Here is a 23,813-nt window from a genome sequence, read left to right on the forward strand (position 1 = left end):
CAGCCTCTGCCTATGACGTCACGACGCATGCGCAAAAGACAACAAATCTGAAGACGACTAATGATCCTAAAATTCAAAATTAATTCTTTCTGCTTCTTTTCTTTCTCTCTCTCTCTCTCTCTTTCTCTCTCTATTTGTTCTTATTCAATTTTATGTTTTATATTTTTTTTATCTATCAATCGCCGTCCATGACGTCACGTCGCATGCGCAAAAGAAAACAACAACAAACCCGAAGACGGACGACAAACCATTAACCTAAAATTCAAAATTAACTCATTCTTTCTCCTTCTTTTTCTCTTTCTCTCTTTTCTTCGTTTTTTCTTCTTTTCTTTTTTTCTTTTGTTATCTACCAGTCTCTGACCATGACGTCACGGTGCATGCGCAAAAAACAACAAACTCGAAGACGACAAACGATTCATTCTTTCAAAATTAATTCTTTATTTTCTTTTCTCTCTCTCTTTGTTATTTAATTCTATCAATCAATTTTATCGATCTATTCGTTATTTAATTTTCTTGTTTATCTTTGTTTATCTACCAGCCTCTGCCTATGACGTCACGACGCATGCGCAAAAGACAACAAATTTGAAGTCGACTAATGATCCTAATATACAAAATTAATTCTTTCTGCTTCTTTTCTTTCTCTCTCTCTTTTTCTCTCTCTCTCTATTTTTTCTTATTTAATTTTATGTTTTATATTTTTTTTATCTATCAATCGCCGTCCATGACGTCACGTCGCATGCACAAAAGAAAACAACAACAAACCCAAAGACGGACGACAAATGATTAACCTAAAATTCAAAATTAACTCATTCTTTCTCCTTCCTTTTCTCTTTCTCTATTTTCTTCATTTTCTCTTTCTCTATTTTCTTCATTTTCTCTTCTTTTTTTTTTTTTCTTTTGTTATCTATCAGTCTCTGCCCATGACGTCACGGTGCATGCACAAAAAACAACAAACTCGAAGACGACAAACGATTAATTCTTTCAAAATTAATTCTTTGTTTTCTTTTCCCTCTCTTTTCTTGATTATTTAATTTTATCAATCAATTTTATCAATCTATTCGTTATTTAATTTTCTTGTTTATCTTTGTTTATCTACCAGCCTCTGCCTATGACGTCACGACGCATGCGCAAAAGACAACAAATCTGAAGACGACTAATGATCCTAAAATTCAAAATTAATTCTTTCTGCTTCTTTTCTTTCTCTCTCTCTCTCTCTCTTTCTCTCTCTCTCTATTTGTTCTTATTCAATTTTATGTTTTATAATTTTTTTATCTATCAATCGCCGTCCATGACGTCACGTCGCATGCGCAAAAGAAAACAACAACAAACCCGAAGACGGATACGACCTAAAAATCAAAATTAACTCATTCTTCTTTTTCTCTTTCTCTCTTTTTCTTTTCTTTTTTCTTTCTTGTGTTATCTACCAGTCTCTGACCATGACGTCACGGTGCATGCGCAAAAAACAACAAACTCGAAGACGACAAACGATTCATTCGTTCAAAATTAATTCTTTGTTTTCTTTTCTCTCTCTTTTCTTTGTTATTTAATTTTATCAATCAATTTTATCGATCTATTCGTTATTTAATTTTCTTGTTTATCTCTTTTTATCTACCAGCCTCTGCCTATGACGTCACGACGCATGCGAAAAAAGACAACAAATTTGAAGTCGACTAATGATCCTAATATACAAAATTAATTCTTTCTGCTTCTTTTCTTTCTCTCTCTCTTTTTCTCTCTCTCTCTATTTTTTCTTATTTAATTTTATGTTTTATATTTTTTTTATCTATCAATCGCCGTCCATGACGTCACGTCGCATGTCGCAGAAGAAAACAACAACAAAACCCGAAGACGGACGACAAACCATTAACCTAAAATTCAAATTTAACTCATTCTCTCTCCTTTTCCTCTTTCTCTATTTTCTTCATTTTCTCTTTTTTTTTTCTTTTGTTATCTATCAGTCTCTGCCCATGACGTCACGGCGCATGCACAAAAGACAACAACTCGAAGATGACAAACGATTCATTCTTTCAAAATTAATTCTTTGTTTTCTTTTCCTTCTCTCTTTTTTTTTTGTTATTTAATTTTATCAATCAATTCTATCAATCTATTTGTTATTTAATTTTCTTGTTTATCTTTGTTTATCTACCAGCCTCTGCCTATGACGTCAAGACGCATGCGCAAAAGACAACAAATCTGGAGACGACTAATGATCCTAAAATTCAAAATTAATTCTTTCTGCTTCTTTTCTTTCTCTCTCTCTCTCTTTCTCTCTCTCTCTATTTTTTCTTATTTAATTTTGTTTTATAATTTTTTTATCTATCAATCGCTGTCCATGACGTCACGTTGCATGCGCAAAAGAAAACAACAACAAACCCGAAGACGGACGACAGACGATTAACCTAAAATTCAAAAATAATTCAATCTTTCTCCTTTTTTTTCTCTTTCTCTCATTTTTTTTTTTTATCTACCAATGTCTGCCCATGACGTCACGGCGCATGCGCAAAAGACAACAAACTCGAAGACGACCAACGATTCATTCATTCAAAATTAATTCTTTGTTTTCTTTTCTTTCTCTCTTTTCTTTGTTATTTTCGTTTTTTTATCTACCAAGCTACTCGTTATTTAGCTTTCTTGTTTATATTTTTTTATCTACCAGCCTCTGCCTATGACGTCAAGACGCATGCGCAAAAGACAACAAATTCGAAGAGAACTAATGATCTTAAAATTCAAAAATAATTGTTTCTGCTTCTTTTCTTTCTCTCTCTCTCTTTCTCTCTATATATATTTTTTCTTATTTAATTTTATGTTTTATCATTCTTTATCTATCAATCGCTGCCCATGACGTCACGTCGTATGCGCAAAAGAAAACAACAAATCCGAAGACGACAAATGATTAACCTAACATTCAAAATTAACTCATTCTTTCTCATTCTTTTTCCCTCTTCTTCTCTTCTCTTTGTTTTTAATTTTCTTTTTTTCTTTTTTTTAGCTACCAGTCTCTCCCCATGACGTCATGGCGCATGCGCAAAAGACAACAAACCCGATGACGACCAACGATTAACCTAAAATTCAAAATTAATTCCTTCACCTTTTTTTTATTACTCTTTATTTCTTTCCTTTGTTATTCAATTTTATTCATTATAAGTTTTCTTTTCTTATCTCTTGTTTTATCTATCAATCTCTGCCCATGACGTCACGACGCATGCGCAAACAACAAAAACCGAACCTTTTTTTTCGCTCTCTCTTTTTTTCGTTATTCAATTTTCTTTTTTTATCTATCAATCTCTGCCCATGACGTCACACTGTATGTAACCTTACAAAATACATATATTCTAATTTGGTGCTTTTATGGCGAACTAACAAATGAAGAACTCAGCGAATTGGAAGAGGAACAAGTGGCTGAAGAGGAGAGAAGACAGGCAGAGGAAGAAAAAGAAGAGTTGCCAGTAAGGAAATTCTCCACTATGTTATCAGAGAGCTTCGCTACAATGAATAAATTCCTTAAACAGTTACAAGAAATTGACCCCAACTTCGAACGCTTTACAAAGATTGAAAGGATGGTAAACGATGCAGTGCATCCGTATTGTGAAATTTATTATGAGAAAAAAAATCCAAACAAAGTTTACAATGTTTATGAAACGCACAACTCTACCAGTCACTCCTACCATTGCCCCTGCTGCCACCTTACCACCCGATATCCGACCCCTTACAACACCGACCGTTACCCCTCCTCCTCCCACCACACCAACAGCTGACCCAGATGATCCACAGCTCAGCACCAGCTATCCAAGCAGTGACTAAGTTTTGTGTCTTTGTTTTAAATACTGTAGTCTTTTTGTATTTCCATAATTTTTTCTATTTTTATCAACATCTTCTGTACATAATTGTATTTTTTCAGTATTACTGTATTATTTTTGTTTTCAATATTAAACCAATTGTAGTAACTTTAATATTCTGTGTTTGAATTAATCCTAACTTCCCAATATGAAACAGTATGATTAGAGAAACGTGTAGAGACATGTGTTCAGAGTACTAAATATGATGGTATATATATATATATATATATATATATATATATATATATATATATATATATATAAACTGAATTGAGCACCACAGCATTTTCACAGTTATTAATTTTCTTCTTAATATTTTCAAGTTTCCTCACTAAAGTTCTAATATTGGGAGGATGAGCGGAAACGAATTTTCCAAAGTTTTCCATTTTAATTATTCGACGTTTCGACTGCAAGGAGTCATTTTTAAGATACAAGAACAGTTATGACAACACAATTTACATATACGTTACACCCTTAGGTCAAGCGCGATCTTTGAACCTCCGATGACCTGACCCTGGAAGACTTTCTCAGAGCTTGAGGAGGGGGAGAGTAGGAGTCGGAGTAAGGTGAGGTGAAGTAGCGTGCCTAGCATGCATAGGGAGGTTATGTACAACATGTCGCGTGGACGTATTAAATAAGGAAATGGCAGACAACAAATTAGCCTGTGCATTGATCACAGAAGACAATTCTCTTAAATACATAGCCTCTAACATTCTCAGTTCCTTAATGTTATTGCACTATGCTAGCACTTCAGTGTTATGAACAACGGTTGCTCTATCCAACACAGGCTTGTGATACTGTTCAAAATTATTCTTAATGGCTCCCTGTTGGAATGAGTGGTGGGGATGTAAGGGGTGATGATCTGATTTAAGCGTTTAGCTAGGGAATAAGTGGGGGTAGGGATTTGAGAGATGATGGTTCTAGGCATGTTGTGTATAACACTCATAATTTGTGTCATTTAACAGATGATGTAAATAGACATGGATCAATTGATAAATTCAGTGCATTTCCTTTTGAGAATTATCCTGGATAAATAAAAAAAAAATTGCTTAGAAAACCTAACTGTCTTCTCATGCAAATAGTTAATAGAATTTATGAATTGAAGACATATGAACCTGAAGAGTATAATTCTAAATATTCAGTTGCAAAGGTGGTCCACAGTAATGGGCCAGTGCTAAGTGATTTTCCTTGTGTACAGTTTAAAGTTTTATACCTAAAGAACTTTGTATCAAAGTGAACCCAGCTAACCATGGCATAATTATCAATAGTAAGGTTGGGAAAGTAGTGAATATATTGAAGTATGAAGGAGACCCAGACATTTATTTGTTATATCATATCTACAAAGTTTATGAAGATTTTTACACATATCCTGTGCAGTCAAGTTCTCTGGGTATATATGCTGTTAGTAATGAAAGTAAGAACCTAAGAACATGCTCATATAAAGATATAGAATGTAATTATATTCTTTTCCCCCCTTCAGTCTCGTTTGCCAAAGTTTGCATCTTTTCCCTGATTTCACACAGTCCACCAACAGTGAGCTGCGGCTTCTCTTGAAAAATGATTGTCTGATGTAAAATGTTACCATATTCTTGATTTAATTTGATAGTAGACATATTGAGGTTATTATATAGGCTAGTGTTCCACAGTTTTGACCCAGCCCAATCTTACCCTAGCTCAATGGATACAGTAACCCTGGCTTTATGTACTGAAGGGGGATTCCTGCCCAGACTTATCCTGCATTGCCAACTTAGAGTGTACCTCATTACTCATCAGGTGCCAAGGAGGGCGATCAAATCTTCTTAGAGGGGTCATAGTTCAATATAGAGTGAGGGCTACCAGTACAGTGTACTGTTCATAGAGCAGTGAGGACTGTGTTGCACAGTTACTGTACAGTACAGTACATGTTGAACCTTCATGTAGCTTTTACAAGCCAATTGTACTTAAAAGCAGGAAGGTATGGCAGAATTTGCTGTTATTGTCTTTGAGGAAGGAAATGAAATTGCTGTGGTTCCTGATACCTGGCTGCTGGATGGGAAATGTCATTGGCCACGATACCGTAACACTTCAAAGCTCAACAGAGCTATCAAGGAGAAAGTCACCCCAGAAGGAAGCTGGACACAGTATGCTGCAAGAGTACTTGGTAAATGTGCTAAGTAACTTCAATTTCTAAATATCCTATATATGAATAATTTGGAATAGTTCAGTTGGCTTAATGTGTATGAATGTATGCTGTAGAACTGTGCTAATACTAATGTACAAATTAGGTGGTATGTTCATAGTACAGTATATCTGATATATGTTATTATTAGTCAAGTTAACAGATATTTTAGCTTACGCATAGTGTTATTTTTTGCAAAAATATCTCATTACTAAAACTTTCCTCTTTGCATTTCAGCTGAGTATGGTCAAGCTTGAGCAATGGCAAAGAAGGCAGAATATTCCTCAGATATTCAAAGTGAAGCAGAACTTGGAAGAGGAAACAGAAGGTATAACTTTCATGTAGTCTTTCTTACCAGTATTTACTTGCACCATTTTTATGTAACTTCACCACAAAAAGTTTTTGGAGCTTAACTGCTGAGCAAAAAAGGAATGGTTGGAAACAAATTTTAAGCTTAACTTTTCATTGCTGATTTTATTGTATAACTTGTTAATTTCTGAATACCATGATCAAGTATCTTTAAAGGTGAAATCACCACACCCATCCATCAAAGTCAACAGTAGTCTAACAAACCCTAATAATTGAACAATCTTTTGTCCTTATGGAATGTGTGTGTGTGTATTTACCTATTTGTATTATATGGGAAGGGAGCTATGCTCATGGTGACCCATCTTTGTATCTTTCAGCATCAAGTTTATTCTTAAAATTGTGAATAGTATTTACACACACTGTTTTTTTCATCCAAGTTATTCCATATATCCATCACTCTGTGTGGGAAGCTGTTCTTTTTCCTATCTCTTCTATAGTTGTCTTTTTTGAGTTTCTTTCCATGACCTCTTGTTTTTCCATTCTCAATCAAGATCCTCCCATAAACCTTCCCTCTTGACTACACTTAACAATCTAATCCCTCTGAAACTACAACTCACACTTGTCCCCTTTTCCCTTGTAAAGTGGAACTATAAAATAACACAAGATTTAACAATAAGGATGTGTAATGCTGTTAATAAAGACCATTAACATAAAGTTTTCCTCTATGTATTTGCAGGGGTTTTGCTTGATAACAGAAACTTATAAACCACAGAGGATGAAATTGGAAAAACCATCATGAAGTATTTAAGGAATGCATCAGACAGATGTGGTGGTCGCCAGAGGCGTTCAGATATCAATGCTTCCACCAGTAGTGACACATCATAGGCCTCCTTTATGTAAACATTTGTCCAGGTGGTACATATACACTAATTGTTGCTGCCCAATGCAGAACAGCTGGACCACTGCATACCATGATTAACTTATTTTCATAAGGAATATCTGGCCTTTCATACCAAATGATAATATACTTTTGTTCATACCAAAGAATATGGATTTGTTTGATTATACTTTTGTTCACACCAAAACAATATGGATTTGTTTAATTTAGGAATAATTGTGCCATGTACCTTTACCTAGTTGTATTTACCTAGTTGTATTTTGCGGGAAGGGGAGCTATGCTCGTGATGTCCCGCCTTTGTATCTTGCAGTGTCTAGTTTGTTTTTAAACTCATGAATGGTTTTTGCGCATACTATTTCATTGTCTAGTTTGTTCCAAGTGTCCAAAACTCTATGAGGAAAACTGTTTTTCTTCAGTTCTCTTCTATAGCTATGTTTTTTTATTTTCTTTCCATGTCCTCTTGTGTTTCTTTTGTCCCACTTAAGTAAGTTCTCTCTATCGAGTACCTCTGTGCCTCTCATGATTCTGTAGATGGTCAATAGGTCACCTCTCTCTCTTCTTTGCTCCAGTGTCGGTAACTCCAGTTTAGCCAATCTCTCCTCGTATGATAGGTTTGCAAGTGCAGGTGCCATTTTTGTAGCTGCTCTTTGGATTCTTTCTATTTTCTTTATATTCTTTTTGGTACTGGGGACCACAATGTCGCTGCATACTCTAATCTAGGCCTTATCAATGTAACCAATATTTTTTTTTATCATGTCTTCGTCCAAGTATGTAAACGCCACTTTTATTGATCTTAGCAAGTTGTAAGTCTCCCCGACAATTTTGTTAATCTGTATATCATAGGACAAGTCGTTCGTGATAATTACTCCCAAATCTTTTTCGGATCCTACTTTCTTTACTTCTTTGGTTCCAATTGTATATTTTCCTGATATTCTGTTTTTGCTTTTTCCAAACTCCATTATGCTACACTTCTTAGTATTAAAGTCCACAATTGTACTCAGGTGTTTCTGTGTCCATGACCCCAATTCCAGCTAACATCAACATTTGGCATCCTTGCAGTCATGGATACAAAATGGAAATAAATATGTTGTTTTCAGCTTTACATCTTATAGCCATGACTGAAGGTGCCACATGTTCAAATTGACTGGGAATCGATAGAAACACCTGTAGATGTAGTCATTTTCTGTAGTTATATTGCAATGTCTACCTTGGTCTGTTATAGCACTATCAAAGCATTCAATACTTCTGTGGTAGAGGGGCAGTATAACTAATGTTTTTTACTTTATATTTGTTTCCTTTTAAAACTGCACATTGTGCACTGTACTTTCACAATTGTTCAATGGCTTAAATACTATATTTTGTTCAACATTTTGTGATATTCATTTGATATTTTCATATTTGAGAATATCTTATATTTTGGATACTGAAAGAGTACATTAGCATATCATGTTATATATATATATATATATGTATATATATATATATATATATATATATATATATATATATATATGTATGTATATATATACATATATATATATATATATGTTTCCTATAAAAGCTGCACATACACTGCACTTTCACAATTGTTTAATGGCTTAAATCCTATGATATGTTCAACACTGTTATATTCAAGTTATATTTTCATATTTTAGAATATGAAAAGAGAATATTTTATATTTTTGTTACTGAAAAAGTAAATTAGCATATGTTTTATATATATATATATATATATATATATATATATATATATATATATATATGTATGTGTGTGTGTGTATATAGTTCCTACTAGAAACTAGTCTATGTAAGGACATAAGAATGAAGAGACCATAAGGCCTACACTAGATTTTCATTTTCTACTGGAGTATGCATTGTAATATTTTTTTTTTTTCTCTTAATAAAGTCTACTTGTATATAATCAGGTGTGTTTTCAGTTTGTGAGCTTCATCAGTATTGCATGATATTCACTTTCACATTTGACTGTATTGATTAGATATTTATCTGTATACTATACTGGACTAAGTCAACTGGATGCTGGTAAGTGCATTGGACAAGTTGATATAGTTATTCATTTTCACATTTGACTGCTTCTGTTAGACATCACAGCCTTTGATGGAGAACTACTTTTCTGCCTACATGTCATGTGTATGATTCAGGACCAGACTAGGTGCCATGCACACTCGCCCATCACCCCTACTCCATTAACCTTTTACCATCCCTGCTATACTTCTTGGAGCATTTAACAGATCCTGGAATGCATCCAAAAATATGCATCAGGTGTGGTAATAGGTTAAAGTGGGAGGGGGGAAGGGTGAGTGAGGTGGCATGATACTGAGCTCTGCACATGAAGCGTAGGCATAAAAGTAGTGTTCCATCAATGGCATTGATGTCTAACCAATGCAGTCAAATGTGAAAATGAATAACTACATCAACTGGTCCAATGCACTTACCAGCATCTAGTCGAATTAGTCCAGTGTGTATTCGGATAACTTTATTAGTCAGACCAATTCTGGGAATAAGAATTAACGGATGTGGCCAATGTAGTGTAGGCCCCATTTAGGGTACTCATTCATTGCCCCTGCATTGGCCCAGCTTCTAGCCGACACAGTCCAGTGTACATGCGGATAACTTTATTGATCGGACCAACTCAGGACACCTGAGTTTACGTAATTGGCCCAGTTTAGTATAGGCCTGATTTAGGTTACCCGTTAATTGTCCCTGCTTTGGGGCAACATCCAGCCGACATAGTCCAGTGTACATACAGATAATTTTATAAGTCAGACCAACACTGGAAATCTGAGTTTACATAACCGGCCCAACATTTCTTAATCGGCAGTGCCTGAATAGATATGATGTTGATCCAGTTATTTCATGTTTGTTGGGAAATAGAATACATAAACAAATGCATAGGTATAGTGAAATGATAAACAAACAGGTAAATAGTAAATAATAATAAATTGACATATAACTAATAATATATGAGAATCAAACAGACAAATGGTAACAAAACAAATAATATAAAATAAATTATAATCATTACAACATCTTGCTTGGGTGTTTATCTAAGTGATTCTTAAAGCTTCAAACTGAACTACATTGCACTACCTGTGCAGGAAGCTTATTCCATTCATTAACTACATGATTGGCGAAGTTGTTTCTACCCACTTCCAAATTGAATCTATTTCCAGACAGTTTGAGACCATTGTTTCTTGTCTGATTCTCATTCAATGTGAACATTTTGTCATGTTTGATGTTGTCAATTCCCTTTAGAATTTTAAAAAAGACCTGTATCAAGTCACCTCTGAGTCTATGTTCTTTTAGGGAAAACAGATTCATATGTTTTAGTCGAGTTTCGTATGATTTATTTTTTATATTTGGAATCAGTTTTGTGGCTCGCCATTGTACTTTTTCCAATCTATCAATGTCTTTAATGAGATTCGGTGACCATACAGAAACAGCATATTCCAAATGTGGACGAACTAACAATTTATATAATTTGTTAATGAGTGATGGAATTTTGAAGTCAAAAGATCGCACAATCAATCCTAGAATCTTATTTGTTTTCTCAGAGGCTGAAATACACTGCTTGGATGATTTGAGGTTGTGACTGATCATTATGCCAAGATCTTTTCCACTATCCACTTTTGTTAGCGAATTTCCAAATAACTTGTAATCGTACTTACTGTTATTTTTACCTATGTGCATTACCTTGCATTTACTTTTGTTAAATTTCATTAGCCACTTTACAGACCATTGCTGTAATTTATCTAAATCTTCTTGAATATCTAACTGATTTAAGTGATCATTTGCCATTCTGCACAGTTTTGTATCATCAGCAAATTTGGAAACAGTAGATATTAGTCCATGGTCTATATCATTTATATATACTATGAATAGAAGTGGCCCAAGAACGGAACCCTGAGGAACTCCACTTGTAACATTTTTCCATCTACAAGTTTTTCCATTTAAAACAACTCTCTGTTTCTGGTCATTTAACCAATTACTAGTCCAACTTAATAGGCTACCACTTATTCCGTGTGAAGCTATTTGATACAAGACAGGAAATATTTGTAACAAACTCCCCATCTGTCTGTCAGGTCCATTTGAGTAAAACATAATGCAAAATCTCCCCCTTCCCCTAAATTTGATTTAAGGTGCCCGTTGCGGTAGAACCATGTCCCGATGCGGGCCGACCCGGTACGGTAGGGTCCGGTGCGGTCCGATCGAGTCCGATCGAGTCCGGTGCGGTATTTAGTCGTACCGAACATTGACATGTAAACAAACGCTAAATATAAACAACGATACTATTCATTGTTTATCAACGATACTATTCATTGTTTATCCCTGAGGATGTCTGAATAGACGAAAGCGCTTGGTCATCAGTTTATCTTTTTCCTTGGTGGTTTTTCCGCCCATTCGTTCTGTATCTGTGCACTATCTTTCGAAGTAAGTAACAATTTCAAATTGAGCACCCTCAACAGAAACACCTATTGTATGATATACACTCTACCTGTCAATTCACCTATTGTAAAAAATATGAATGATAAAAGCCACTACAGACCGAAGTTGTAATAATTGTTGAGATTTTGGCTTTTGCTGTGATTTTATGCATGACTGGACGTGTCTGGCCTAAATGCCTCTGTAATCACCACAAATGTACCATATTATCTGTTCCATATAGGGTTCGAAGTGAGCAACACTTCTAAGGATAAATGCTATAATAATAAAAATGCAAACATATTTTCCACTTTGTTGCATTTGAAAGAGGTGTTGTTACTGTTTAAGAAGTCCACACATACACAATATAGCATTAGAAAATTAAATATTAATTTTGTGAATTATGATACATCAATGTAATAAATATTTTTCATAGCGGAAAATATTGCCAAAAGCTATGCTCAAACTAACGAAGTCAAGTCGAGTCCTGTAGATGCCAACTTTGTTTTGATAGATTTGGAGGTCGAAGACGACAGCCCTGATGGCCTCTAGAATTAGAGGTACAGTATTACTAAGTGCAGATTAGGTTAGGTAGGTGGGTTAGGTTAGAATAGATGAATTTATCATACTTTCATTTCTTTAACCTACAAATCTATCAAAACAAAGATAGTGTCTCAAGCAGTTAAAGCAGCTATGTTTGTTTGTATAAAGCTTTAGCAACTTTTTCTGTTATTGATTTCTGCTGAGAATAACATATGTTGAGGGGTTATAATTTTCAAAATTATTGTTTGATTTTCTATTGCTATATTGTATAGATGTGCACTTCTAAAAATTTAATGATGTTTATGCCTAGCCATTGATTGGTTATGTTAGGTTAGGAGCTAATGGACCACGCAAGTTTTATGTTAATTATCTATGTTGACATGATTATGGGATTTTATCAATTTGATTTATTATAATGAATAAGATATATCTGTATTTCTATATATCTAGAATGAATATGAACATACAAAATCCTGATATGATTAACTACCATTTCTTTTGGACTGATTCTGTCATCCATTGACAGTTCATGGCATTGTAGTTAGGGGAAGACTGTTGACCATAATTTCCAAGAAAATTATTTCTGAAATTTTGATATCTATAAGGAGCCACAGTACACCCATGTGGTCCTAGTGTAGGCCTTATGGTTCTTGCAGTCTCCTTTATTCTTATGTTCTTATGTACTTAACCTGATAACTGCACAATAGGGTTTTGTTGGTCATACATGTGGTGTGCAATTGTTCAGAGTAAAAAAAAATTCTAAAGAAAGTTTTATTGTTGTAAAATGAAAGATTACATGAAAGACTATAGGAAAACCAAATATTAGTTAGTCATTTGCCTTAGTTTAGGCATGGTGGTGTAGTGAATTTGCACATTTTACCACTTTGAGGTACAGTAGCGGGTGGTGGTCATGCATGGGTGAGTGACAGGGAACATTTCTACTACTTTTTCACACTTTGTTCTTCCCCACTGTTGCTTCAATTGTCCACTGGTTCTCTCTTTTCCACATGAATATTTTTATGGAAGTTATCATAAATTTTACACCACAAAAAGTAGAGGGTTGTGGGACACGCAGAAGTAACTGACCTGCCCCTTCCACGATGTCTGAGGAAAATAAAAGAATGCATGGGTGGCTAGGTGTAGTGTGTGGATTCATTCACCCTGGTTTGCCAAACTTTATTTTAAGACAAATGGGAACAAAATGTAGACTGCCATGTTTAAGAAAATCCTTCACATTATATAATGTTACAATCACACACTCTTTATTCCATGATGCATGTCACAGTTTACGGGTTACTCTGCAGTTGTCAAACCTTGCTGTATAGTCATGTAGGGGACCAGCCTTTCTTATAACTTCCCAAAGGTTATTCCAGGAATTATTGCATATTTGGTCATACTATTAACCAATAACTATAGATTTACTGGCAACTGCAGTCAACTCCCATGAAGTTAACTTATTTTTAGATAATATTACTGCTATTGTATTGCATTGTAGAGTATTGTATTGCATATTACTGTATTGTGTTACATTGTATGCTAGTGTGGGAAAAGTAGATCAACCACACACACAGAAATACGGGTTCCAAAAGATAAGAACTGTGTGAGGAAATAAGTCATATCAGGACTGATGATGTTTTTAGCTTGTCACTCACTAAGAGGAGAAGCCATTGATGAAAAACAAGGGAGATGCAGAATTCAGAATGCCAAAATCAGAAGTTGTATAGAATTAAGTTTAACATGTACCAAAGGTCAGAAAAATAAATAAAATATCATAGTTCATATTATGGTAAAGATTTTGGTGGCAAAATAGAATGTGCAAAGTCAGTTTGGAAGTTGGAAGATTAGAAGAACATATAGCAATGGGTAACTCAGTGAATCTTTTTAATACAGTCGCCACAAAAAAATCTGTACACCAAGGACTTTTGGACAATAAGACTCAAAAGTACAACTAACATGTGCTTTATTTCCACTTAAGAGTTACATTTAGTATTTTGTCATGTTCCCCTTGTTCTTGAGTACCATCTGGATCCTTCTGGGCATTGAAGAGGCGAGTTTGGTGAAGTAGGCACTGTCCATAGTGACCCAGATCTTCTTCAGCACCTCCTTCAGGTCTGGAATACTGGTGGGTCGCGATTTTTCCAGTTCGTTTTTCATCAGATTCCAGGCATTTTCTATTGGGTTCAAGTCTGGGGAATTGCCTGGCCACTCCATAACACTGATATTGTTGTCATTAAGGAACTTTATCACTTCCTTAGACCTATGGGCAGGGGCACCGTCATGCATGAAATGATCACACTCATGGATGTCCCAAAATTCGAGCATGTGATCCCTCAAAACATTGATATAATTGCTCCCTTTCATGGTCACATTCTTGGGGAAGAAATATAGTCCACCCCTGCCCTTGTTACCACTAAAGGCACCCCACACCATCACACTGTCTGGGTGTTTCACTGTTGTAACTGTGTACCACGGGTTGAATCTGGACACATCACTGGGGCGACGAACGATCTTGGAGCTGCCCCTGATCAGCCTGAAGGTACTTTCATCACTGAACATCACCTTCTGCCACTGCTCTGATGTCCAGTCCTTGTATTTCTTACAGAAATCAATCCATTTCTTCTTCATGGCCTGTGTGAGCAGGGCTTCTTGGCAGCACATCAAGCTGGCATTTTGAGGTCCTTCTGCAGCCAATGTTGGATCGTTCTTACAGCAATGTTTTAAAGGAGAGCAGGATGTTTTTGCTTCAGACTAACAGCTGTTATACATGGATCTGACATCACTTCTCGTTTTAGGATCTTGTCAGTGCGAGTAGATGTCTTCTTTGGGGCTCCAGAGCCTGGCTTTCTTGGTGGTACCGTACCAGGAGGGTGTGTGGCGGCTGCTTTCTTCAGGCTGTAAATGACCATTCTTGTCACCTGCAGGTCTGCGGCAACACGTATCACAGACATTCCCTGCTCTAACAGAGCTAGGGTGCGGGCCTTTTCTTGCATTGAAAGCTTGGAACGACCCATTTTGATCACCAGAAGGAGAGTTAGAGGGCACCAAAGTCAGTGAAAAAGTGAACAAAAGGGCACTAAAGAGCAGCATGCATAGACTCCTCTCTCATCTAGCGCTGGCAGCGCACTGAAGCGTGATGTGTTGGCGAACAGTGTAAAAAGGCGCGCTCTACACACCCACGTCATCAGTATCTCCGCCCACTTTTTATTATGGCGGGAAATCAAGTGAAATCTATTCTTAAAATCCCGTGTATAGATTTTTTTTGCGGAAAAAATTTATCGATTTTTTTTGCGGCGACTGTAGTAGGTCAGACCAGAGAGAGGAAGAGAAACAGAGACAGAGAAAGAGTCAGTCAGAGAGAGAGGATGTCAACGTAGGGCTTACAAACTAATTTATGTTGGTGTGGTTACAGTTGTGTAAGAACATATGTGTGATTACTGCAAAGTGTTTGAAAAACTTATGTTGGAACTATAAGAAAAAAATAAACCAAAATTTTCATTACCTATGCTACCATCCAACATAAAATGGTAGCATGGTGTTCTACAAAATGAGTTGTGACTTACAAGATTCTACAACCAGTGAAGTGAATAACAGTGTTACTTCTATATACATTTATGTTATGAGAGAACTATTCACCATCCAAACCTTTGAACACGTTTCATACGTTCAACTACTCCACGTCCTCACCTCTGACATACATCCTCAGTTTAGTTCCTATCTGGTTATATGGTTCATATATCAATGAAGAAAATTGTCAGATTTCTGTGCATGAGCTTCTTACATAACAGCTCCAAAATGTTTTGGCCCATAATTACAAATGTTTAAGCCCACTTCAATTACTCTACAAGCATCCTTCCAGCTCTTCTTTGACTCTCCCCTTGAATCAAGTTACAGTTCTATGATTCCCTATACATCCTACTGCTTGGGGACCCTCTCTACAGATACAACTACACTGCTAGGTTTGGCTCCAGCTAGATGTTCCTGTGTGCCACTTGCTTCTGAAGCAAATTGTCAGGGTCAAATGACTATTCCTCTCTTTCACAGCCAGTTGTTGTTGCCTCTCAGAGTTGCTGACTCAGGCACATGTAGTCTACATGTGTTCCGCTGCTCCAAGGACCTCTTCATGACATCACAGGGTGGCATCCTTCCCAGTGACATCACCACATTTGTAACTACCACATGCGTGACCACCCTCAGCCATGATTACATCACTTGACTCTACCTCTTCATGCATATTGTAAAGCACACCTTCATGTCTTTAAAACTATGGAATCTGATGTAGTCTGTCTGCCAGAATCAAGTCTTGTAAATGGCATATCACATAATGCAGCCTTATGCTCCACCTCAAAGAAAGGTCATTCTCAGTTAATCATTGCAAATGACTCACATGCTCCAATCACTCACACCACTGGTACAAAATTGTGTGATTCTCTTGTGTATCCTCCTTAGAAATATGGTTCCCAAAAGATAACATGTCTGAGGAAATGAGTCATATCAAGACAGATAACCACTCACTAAGAGGATAAGCCATTGATGAAAAGGGATAGACACAACTCGGAATGCCAAAATCAGAAGTTGAAATTAAATTTAAAGTATACCAAAGGTCAGAAAAACTAATCGGAAATAAAATATCATAGGTCATATGATTATAGAATACACAGAAGATACAGAAATGGCTGAAGTCATGAGCAAACATCTTCAAGTCAGTTTTCACTAGAGAAAATGTACAACATCGGGATGAAGGGAGAGAAATGACACCCCCCCCCCATGAGGGAAATGATAGTAACACTAAAAGAAATAATGAACCTTGGTATCAGGAAATTGCATGGCTTGGATGGAATGGCAAACTGAATATTAAAAGAATGTAAAGAAGAACTAATAGACAAAATATATAACAAATTGTTGCTCACTCAAAGAAGGAAAAATACCAGAACTGAACACAACAAAAAATTCACACTAGTAGTGTGCTATTTGATCATCTACAACAGCCTACCACCAGCCACCTGCAACACCCCATGCAAACACACACACACACACACCTGCACTTGCAAACCTATCATACAAGGAGAGATTGGCTAAACTAGAGTTACCGACACTGGAGCAAATAAGAGAGAGGTGACCTATTGACCATCTACAGAATCATGAAAGGCACAGAGATACTTGAGAGAGAGGACTTACTTAACTGGGACAAGAGAAACACAAGAGGACATGGAAAGAAAATAAAAAAACAGCTATAGAAGAGAACTGAAAAAAAAACAGTTTTCCACATAAGGGTTTTGGACACTTGGAACAAACTGGATAATGAAATAGTATGCACAAAAACCATTCATGAGTTTAAAAGCAAACTAGACACTGCGAGATACAATGGCGGGACACCACGAGCATAGCTCCCCTTCCCACAAAATACAACTAGGTAAATACACAGAGGAAATAGGAATGGCAGAAATTATGAACAAGCATCTTAAATCGGTGTTTACAAGGGAGAACATGCTATCTAGAGAGATCAAATGGGCAGAGAAAGTCCCCCCCTATGAAAGAAATAGAAGTAACAAAGAATGAAACAATGAAACACTTGAGTAACCTTGATGTCTGAAAATCGCATGGACCAGATGAAATAGCAAACTGGATTTTGAAAGAATGCAGGAATGAACTGGCAGACAAAATACATAGCATAATAAACAGTTCCTTGAAATAAGGAAAAGTTCCAAAAGGTTGGAAAAGAGCAAATATAGTACCTATATATAAAGGGTGAAATAAAGAAGACCCTACCAACTATAAACCAGTCTCTCTAACAAGTACAATAGCAAAAATTTGTGAGAGAATTATCAAAAGTAGATGGTTAAAGTATTTAGAAAAAAACAACGTCCTAAATCCAAGGCAATTTGGATTCAGACAAGGACGATCATGTGTCACCAATTTAATATGTTTCTATTCAAGGCTAATAGACATAATACAAGAAAGAGATGGATGGGCTGATTGTGCCTTTCTAGACCTAAAAAAAGCTTTTGACAAAGTACCACATAAGAAGTTGCTTAACAAATTAGAAACTGAAGGAGGAATACAGGGCAAACTGCTGAAATGGATGGAAGACTTTTTGCAAGAAAGAAAAATGAGAGTGGTGATAAGAGACAAACACTCTAATTGGGATGAAGTAATAAGTGGTGCTCCACAAGGAACTGTTCTGGCCCCAATCATGTTTGCTATATATTAATGATATGGATGAAGAAATTGAAAGTTATATGAGCTTCTTTGCAGATTATGCAAAACTGTTAAAAAAAAAAGTGAACACTGAAGAAAATTGTGAGTCACTACAGAGTGATCTCAATAAAGTATGGGAATGGAGTAAGAAGTGGGAGATGGAGTTCAATACTTAGAAGTGTAGTATAATGGAATTTGGAAAAAGCCAAAAAAGAATAGTAGGAGCATATAAATTGGGAGAAGAAGGAATAAAAAAAAGTAGAAAATGAGAAGGACCTAGGAGTCATTATTATGAATAATATGTCACCTGAAAAACATATAACCAAGATTTTTTGAGAAACTTATATTTTAATAAGAACAATCAAAGTGGCATTTACGTACCTGGATGAAGAAATGGTGAAGAAAATACTAATCACTTTGATAAGACCAAGATTGGAATATGCAGCAACAATGTGGTCACCAAGTACAAAAAAAGGTATAACAAAACTTGAAAGAATACAAAGAGCAATTACAAAATTGGCACCAACACTCTCAAATCTATCATATGAAGAGAGACTAGCAAAACTTGAGCTACAGACATTAGAGCAAAGAAGAGAGAGAGGAGATTTGATAACTATTTACAGAATCATGAAAGGAATAGAAACTATTGATAGAGAGGATCTAATAAAACGGGATGATAGAAATATAAGAGGACACGGAAAGAAAATGAAGAAAGACAGTTATAGAAGAGATCTGAAAAAGAACAGCTTTCCTCACAGAGTAATAGACAGTTGGAACAATTTAGATGAGAAAGTGGTGTGTGCAAAAACAATACATGAATTTAAAAACTGTTTAGACAAAAGGAGATATGAAGACGGGACACCACGAGCATAGCTACCCTTCCCGTAAATAAAACTAGGTAAATACACACACACACACATTCAGGTCATAAAGCAAGCTCTACAAAAAACACAAATTCCATACTCCACAAACAGCAGCCCAAACAAAGAAATCCCTCCCTTGACAAGCAAGACCCACAGTGGCATAACTGTGTTCAGCCAACACCCAACTTTGAAACAGTTGCAACACAGAACAACTTTGCCGCATGTTGTCCCATTCTAGTGTTACCCAAACAACAAAGCAAACTATCTGCATTGAGTAACTTTTGGACCAATATGACAGTTATTACTGGTTACCTGTAAATAATGATGATATTGAGCTACAAGTGAGTGTAACTGGTGAGCACACTCAACACCAGCCTGGAGAATTTTGAGAAAATTGAATAATACTTTCTTACAACACTAAGAAAGGGGGGCCAGATGCCTTATCAATTCTGAGGTCAATCAGCAAGGTTTACCCAATCATTTGTGAAAATTTCATGTCAATCAGATAAATATGAATGACAACATAGGAGCCGATTTCTCAAGAATTGGTTTTTACAACTTCAAAAAATGTTAAAAAAAAAATCAGAAAATCATCTGACTGACAATTGTTAGGAATCAATAAAAACTACAATCAAAGGCTGATTTCTTTTTGGAAATAGATTTTTAATATGGCCATAGAAAATGGGATACAGAGCAGAGAAAATTAAGTGTGAAAAAACAATTATAATTTGTTCCTTCAAAAGATAAAAACAAAAATAGAAAATCTGTTCCCAACAAAATGTAGATATGTATTCAAAGTTTTATTGGTAAAATTTTCAAAGTGATTGACTGAAAAATAAAGTCTGTGAAACAAAATAAAGAAAAACCCACATTACTTCAGTCTCCCCTATTATTCACCCAATTTCAATGAAATTCACATTACATTCTTTATTTACACCAACAAACAACATACTATAATTTCAAGGCTATTGGACCTACCATAAGAGCTGTAGGACCCCCCTTAGCCGCCCCCCTTTAATGCTTATATGGATGACTTCTCTACAAGGTTAGGAACAATTTTAGTTGCTGATCTATGCTTCATCTTTTAGTAGGTATTGTCCTTCACTCTGTGTGGGGAGTAGACCATTGTTGCATATTCCAATCTGGGAGGCAGAGTAGGCACTATGATTTTAGTCCACCATCTCTTTTTCCATGTAATGGAAAGCTATTTTAAAGATTTCCAGCTGTCTGTATGTCTTTCTCACAATTTTACTGAATACTCTACCAACATGGGGACATTCCAAGATGATTTTGCTATGATAATACATTTTCTGTTTGTCAATGGCCCTTGTTGATTGCTTTGTTGAAAATGACTTGGACCTTTGACAGTGACTTGACACCATCCTTCTCCCAGGAAGGAAAATGATGTTGATGTTTACTAACCCCCTCCTCCCATTGAGAGGATGGGGGTGGTACTCGGGAAAGGAGCAATATTGGGTCCCATTTCCTACCCTCAATTTATCATTCCCATGACCTCTTATCACTGGTGCATCTTCCAGTCATGGTTGGATAAAGATTTTGACGAGTTTTCCATTATCTCTTCATCCATATATTGAAAAGCCTCTTTAATCTTCTGCAGCAGTCTGTGTGTCTCTCCCACAATCCTGTTGATACGTCTGTCAGGTGACAGGTCTTTTATCAACACTCAAATTTTTCTCCTCCTTTGCTATGGATTCAATTCCCAAGGAATAGCTTAAGGATGGTCTTTACCGCTATTACCCATTTCTATTACTTTGCATTTTTTTTTTTATCATAATGAATTTCCTGTTCTTGGTTTCATACAAAAATAGTGTCTAGATCCTTTTGCAATAGCCTACAGTCCTCGTTTTTCACTTTTCTCATGATTTTTGCATCATTACCATGCTGGCATAGCTTGTTGTACCTTGTATCATGTCATTGACACAGACAAGAAACATTGTTGCTGCAAGCATTGAGCCTTGTAGAACTGTCATTACTACTCTCCATCTTGACATCTTATCCTTTACTGCTGTCCTCGTGTATCTTCCCTTCAAAAATGTTTTCATCTAATTGAGTAGTTTGCCTCTCAGCCCTCCAATGTGCTCCAATTTCCACACAAGTTAATTTTGTGGTACTTTATCAAAAGCTTTTGGAGAGTTAAGGTGTGTTTGTACTCACACTACTGTTTGGCAGTGAGGTTGTTATGAATATAAATAGATATAGACATTTAGTATATAATGCAAACCATTACATGTTTTGACTTTCATCTCTTCCTTTCAGACTGACAGAGGTGAAATGGATGGTACAATGCCCAAGTTATCGAGTGAGGACCTGAATCAGTGGATAGGAGATGATAAGAGCTTTCCAAAGCAGATCCACAAGACAGATGCCCCTCCCAAGGCTCACATCAAATTAGAACAATTTCAGTTTGATAACTGCAAAGATTATTTTGCCTCTCAGCAGGACAGTTCCACTCTAGAGGACAATGATATGACTTTCAAAGAGGAAAAAATATTAAATTGTGATGTTTGCCATTTGACGTTTGCTACAATAGATGAGCTTGAGTGTCATGGTAAGGTCTGTGTTCAGAAAAGTTCCCAAAGAGATCAGTCTATTAACTCAACCCTTTCAGGCAGCACTGCTGTGATAGATGACCATTGCTGTAAAGAAGAGGAAATGCAATATCATTGCCCTCAATGTGATATGGCCTTTTATCAAAAAGGAGATCTCCAAGACCACATTAAGAAGACATATATGGAAGACAAACCCCACAAATGCACACTGTGTCACGCAGCCTTTTCCCATGCTGCTCACCTCAAGGTCCACACACGTATTCATACAGGAGAGAAGCCGTACAAGTGTTCCTTTTGTGTTGCTCTTTTCAGAACATCAGGACAGTTGAAGTCGCACATGCTAACTCATACAGGCGAGAAGCCACACAAGTGTAGCTTTTGTGGCGCTGCTTTCTCTCAAAGTTCCGGCTTGCAATACCACATACGGAAGCACACGGGTGAGCGGCCGTACAAATGTGAGTATTGTGATTCTACGTTCTCCCAGTTAGGTACCATGAAGACACACATGCATACCCATACGGGTGAGAGACCGCACAAGTGCAGCTTTTGTGATGCTGCTTTTGCTCAAAAAGCTAGCTTGCGACACCACATACGCAAACACACAGGGGAGAGGCCCTATAAATGTGAGTGTTGTGTTTCTACTTTCTCACAATTAACTGCCTTGAAGACACACATGCATACTCATACGGGTGAGCGACCACACAAGTGCAGCTTTTGTGTTGCTGCTTTCCCTCAAAAAACCAGCTTGCAATACCACATACGGAAGACGCACACAGGTGAACGGCCCTACAAATGTGACCAATGTGATTCTACTTTCTTACAATCAGTTCACTTGAAGTCACACATGCAAACTCACACAGGACAGAAACCACATAAGTGTGGGCTTTGTGGTGCTGCTTTCTCAAGTACGAGCAACTTGAAGAAGCACATACAGAGGCACACAGGTGAGAAGCCGTACAAATGTGAGGAGTGTGGTGCTGCTTTCATAGAAGCAAACAAGCTACGCAGGCATATCAGGGTACACAAAGGAAAGAAACCATAAGTGCATAGAGCACTGTGATGCTGCTTCCTCCTGGATTAGTAATCTGAATGACCATGTTCAAATACACAGACATGAGGGACCATACAAACCCCACAAATGCACAGTTTGTGACACAGCCTTTACCCGGCCTGGGGACCTCAAGGAACACATATGTATTCATACATAGGAGAAGCCCTTCAAGTGTTCCTTTTGCATTGCTTCTTTCAAACAATCAGGACTGCTGAAGTTACACATCCGAACTCATGCAAGTGAAAAAACCACACAAGTGTGGGCTTTGTGGTGCTGCTTTCTCTGATGCAAAGTAACTTGACCAGACATATCCAGAAGCACACAGGTGAGAGGCCACATAAATGTGCGCAATGTGGTGCTGCTTTCTCTCTCGGAAGCAGGCAGTCTACACATGCGTTTCAGGATACACACAGGAGAAAAGGCACATAAGTGTACAGTTTGTGTTGCTGCTTTCTCCCATGCTTATGCTTTAAAGAGACACATGGAAACACATTCACAGATTATCTTGTGAGGTTGCAAATTGTCTCCTGGAATAACTTGGTGGATTTTTGTAATTTTCTTTATGGAAATAATGTATCAGCATTTTCCCACCCCTCAAAATAAGTTTCAGTACCTACCATATATCCTCAAGTAGTAGTTGACCCCTTCTTTGTTTCCAAGAAATCTGGAATTTTTCACACACATTGTGTAAAAGTTGGCCGAGGTATTTGGACCTACCATAATGGAACTGCAGTGGTGCAGTAATCCCACTGTTAAACCATAGTCACCCTTACTTTTCTATAAGCTGTCTTACCATATATACAGCCTCATATTATAGTGTATCATTACATTTATCAGCTGTTTTGCTAAATGAAAATTTCAAACTTGGTGCTCTGTGTGAATGTCTTCGTAATAAAGTTGACAATTTGATAACTGATGTATTTTTTTTTGTAACATACCAGGTATTTTAT

The 23,813-nt window shown here is 36.6% G+C and overlaps 1 protein-coding gene across 1 annotated transcript in view; it reads left to right on the forward strand.

The window, feature by feature from the left end:
- LOC143030338 (uncharacterized) overlaps window positions 1-23,533 on the forward strand; it is a 48,880-nt gene extending 25,347 nt beyond the window's left edge. The window contains exons 5-11 of the mRNA XM_076193491.1: window positions 5,071-5,289; window positions 8,203-8,325; window positions 13,601-13,734; window positions 14,601-14,773; window positions 14,977-15,078; window positions 16,226-16,349; window positions 21,520-23,533. Coding sequence (XP_076049606.1) covers window positions 5,071-5,289; window positions 8,203-8,325; window positions 13,601-13,734; window positions 14,601-14,773; window positions 14,977-15,078; window positions 16,226-16,349; window positions 21,520-22,854 — 2,210 coding nt within the window. The 3' untranslated portion in view covers window positions 22,855-23,533. The remainder of the gene's footprint in view (window positions 1-5,070; window positions 5,290-8,202; window positions 8,326-13,600; window positions 13,735-14,600; window positions 14,774-14,976; window positions 15,079-16,225; window positions 16,350-21,519) is intronic.
- Window positions 23,534-23,813: the final 280 nt, after the last annotated feature.

The sequence above is a fragment of the Oratosquilla oratoria genome, chromosome 12 (assembly GCF_046742065.1).
Source record: "Oratosquilla oratoria isolate Oo_2021 chromosome 12, ASM4674206v1, whole genome shotgun sequence".
Classification (NCBI taxonomy): Eukaryota; Metazoa; Arthropoda; class Malacostraca; order Stomatopoda; family Squillidae; genus Oratosquilla; species Oratosquilla oratoria.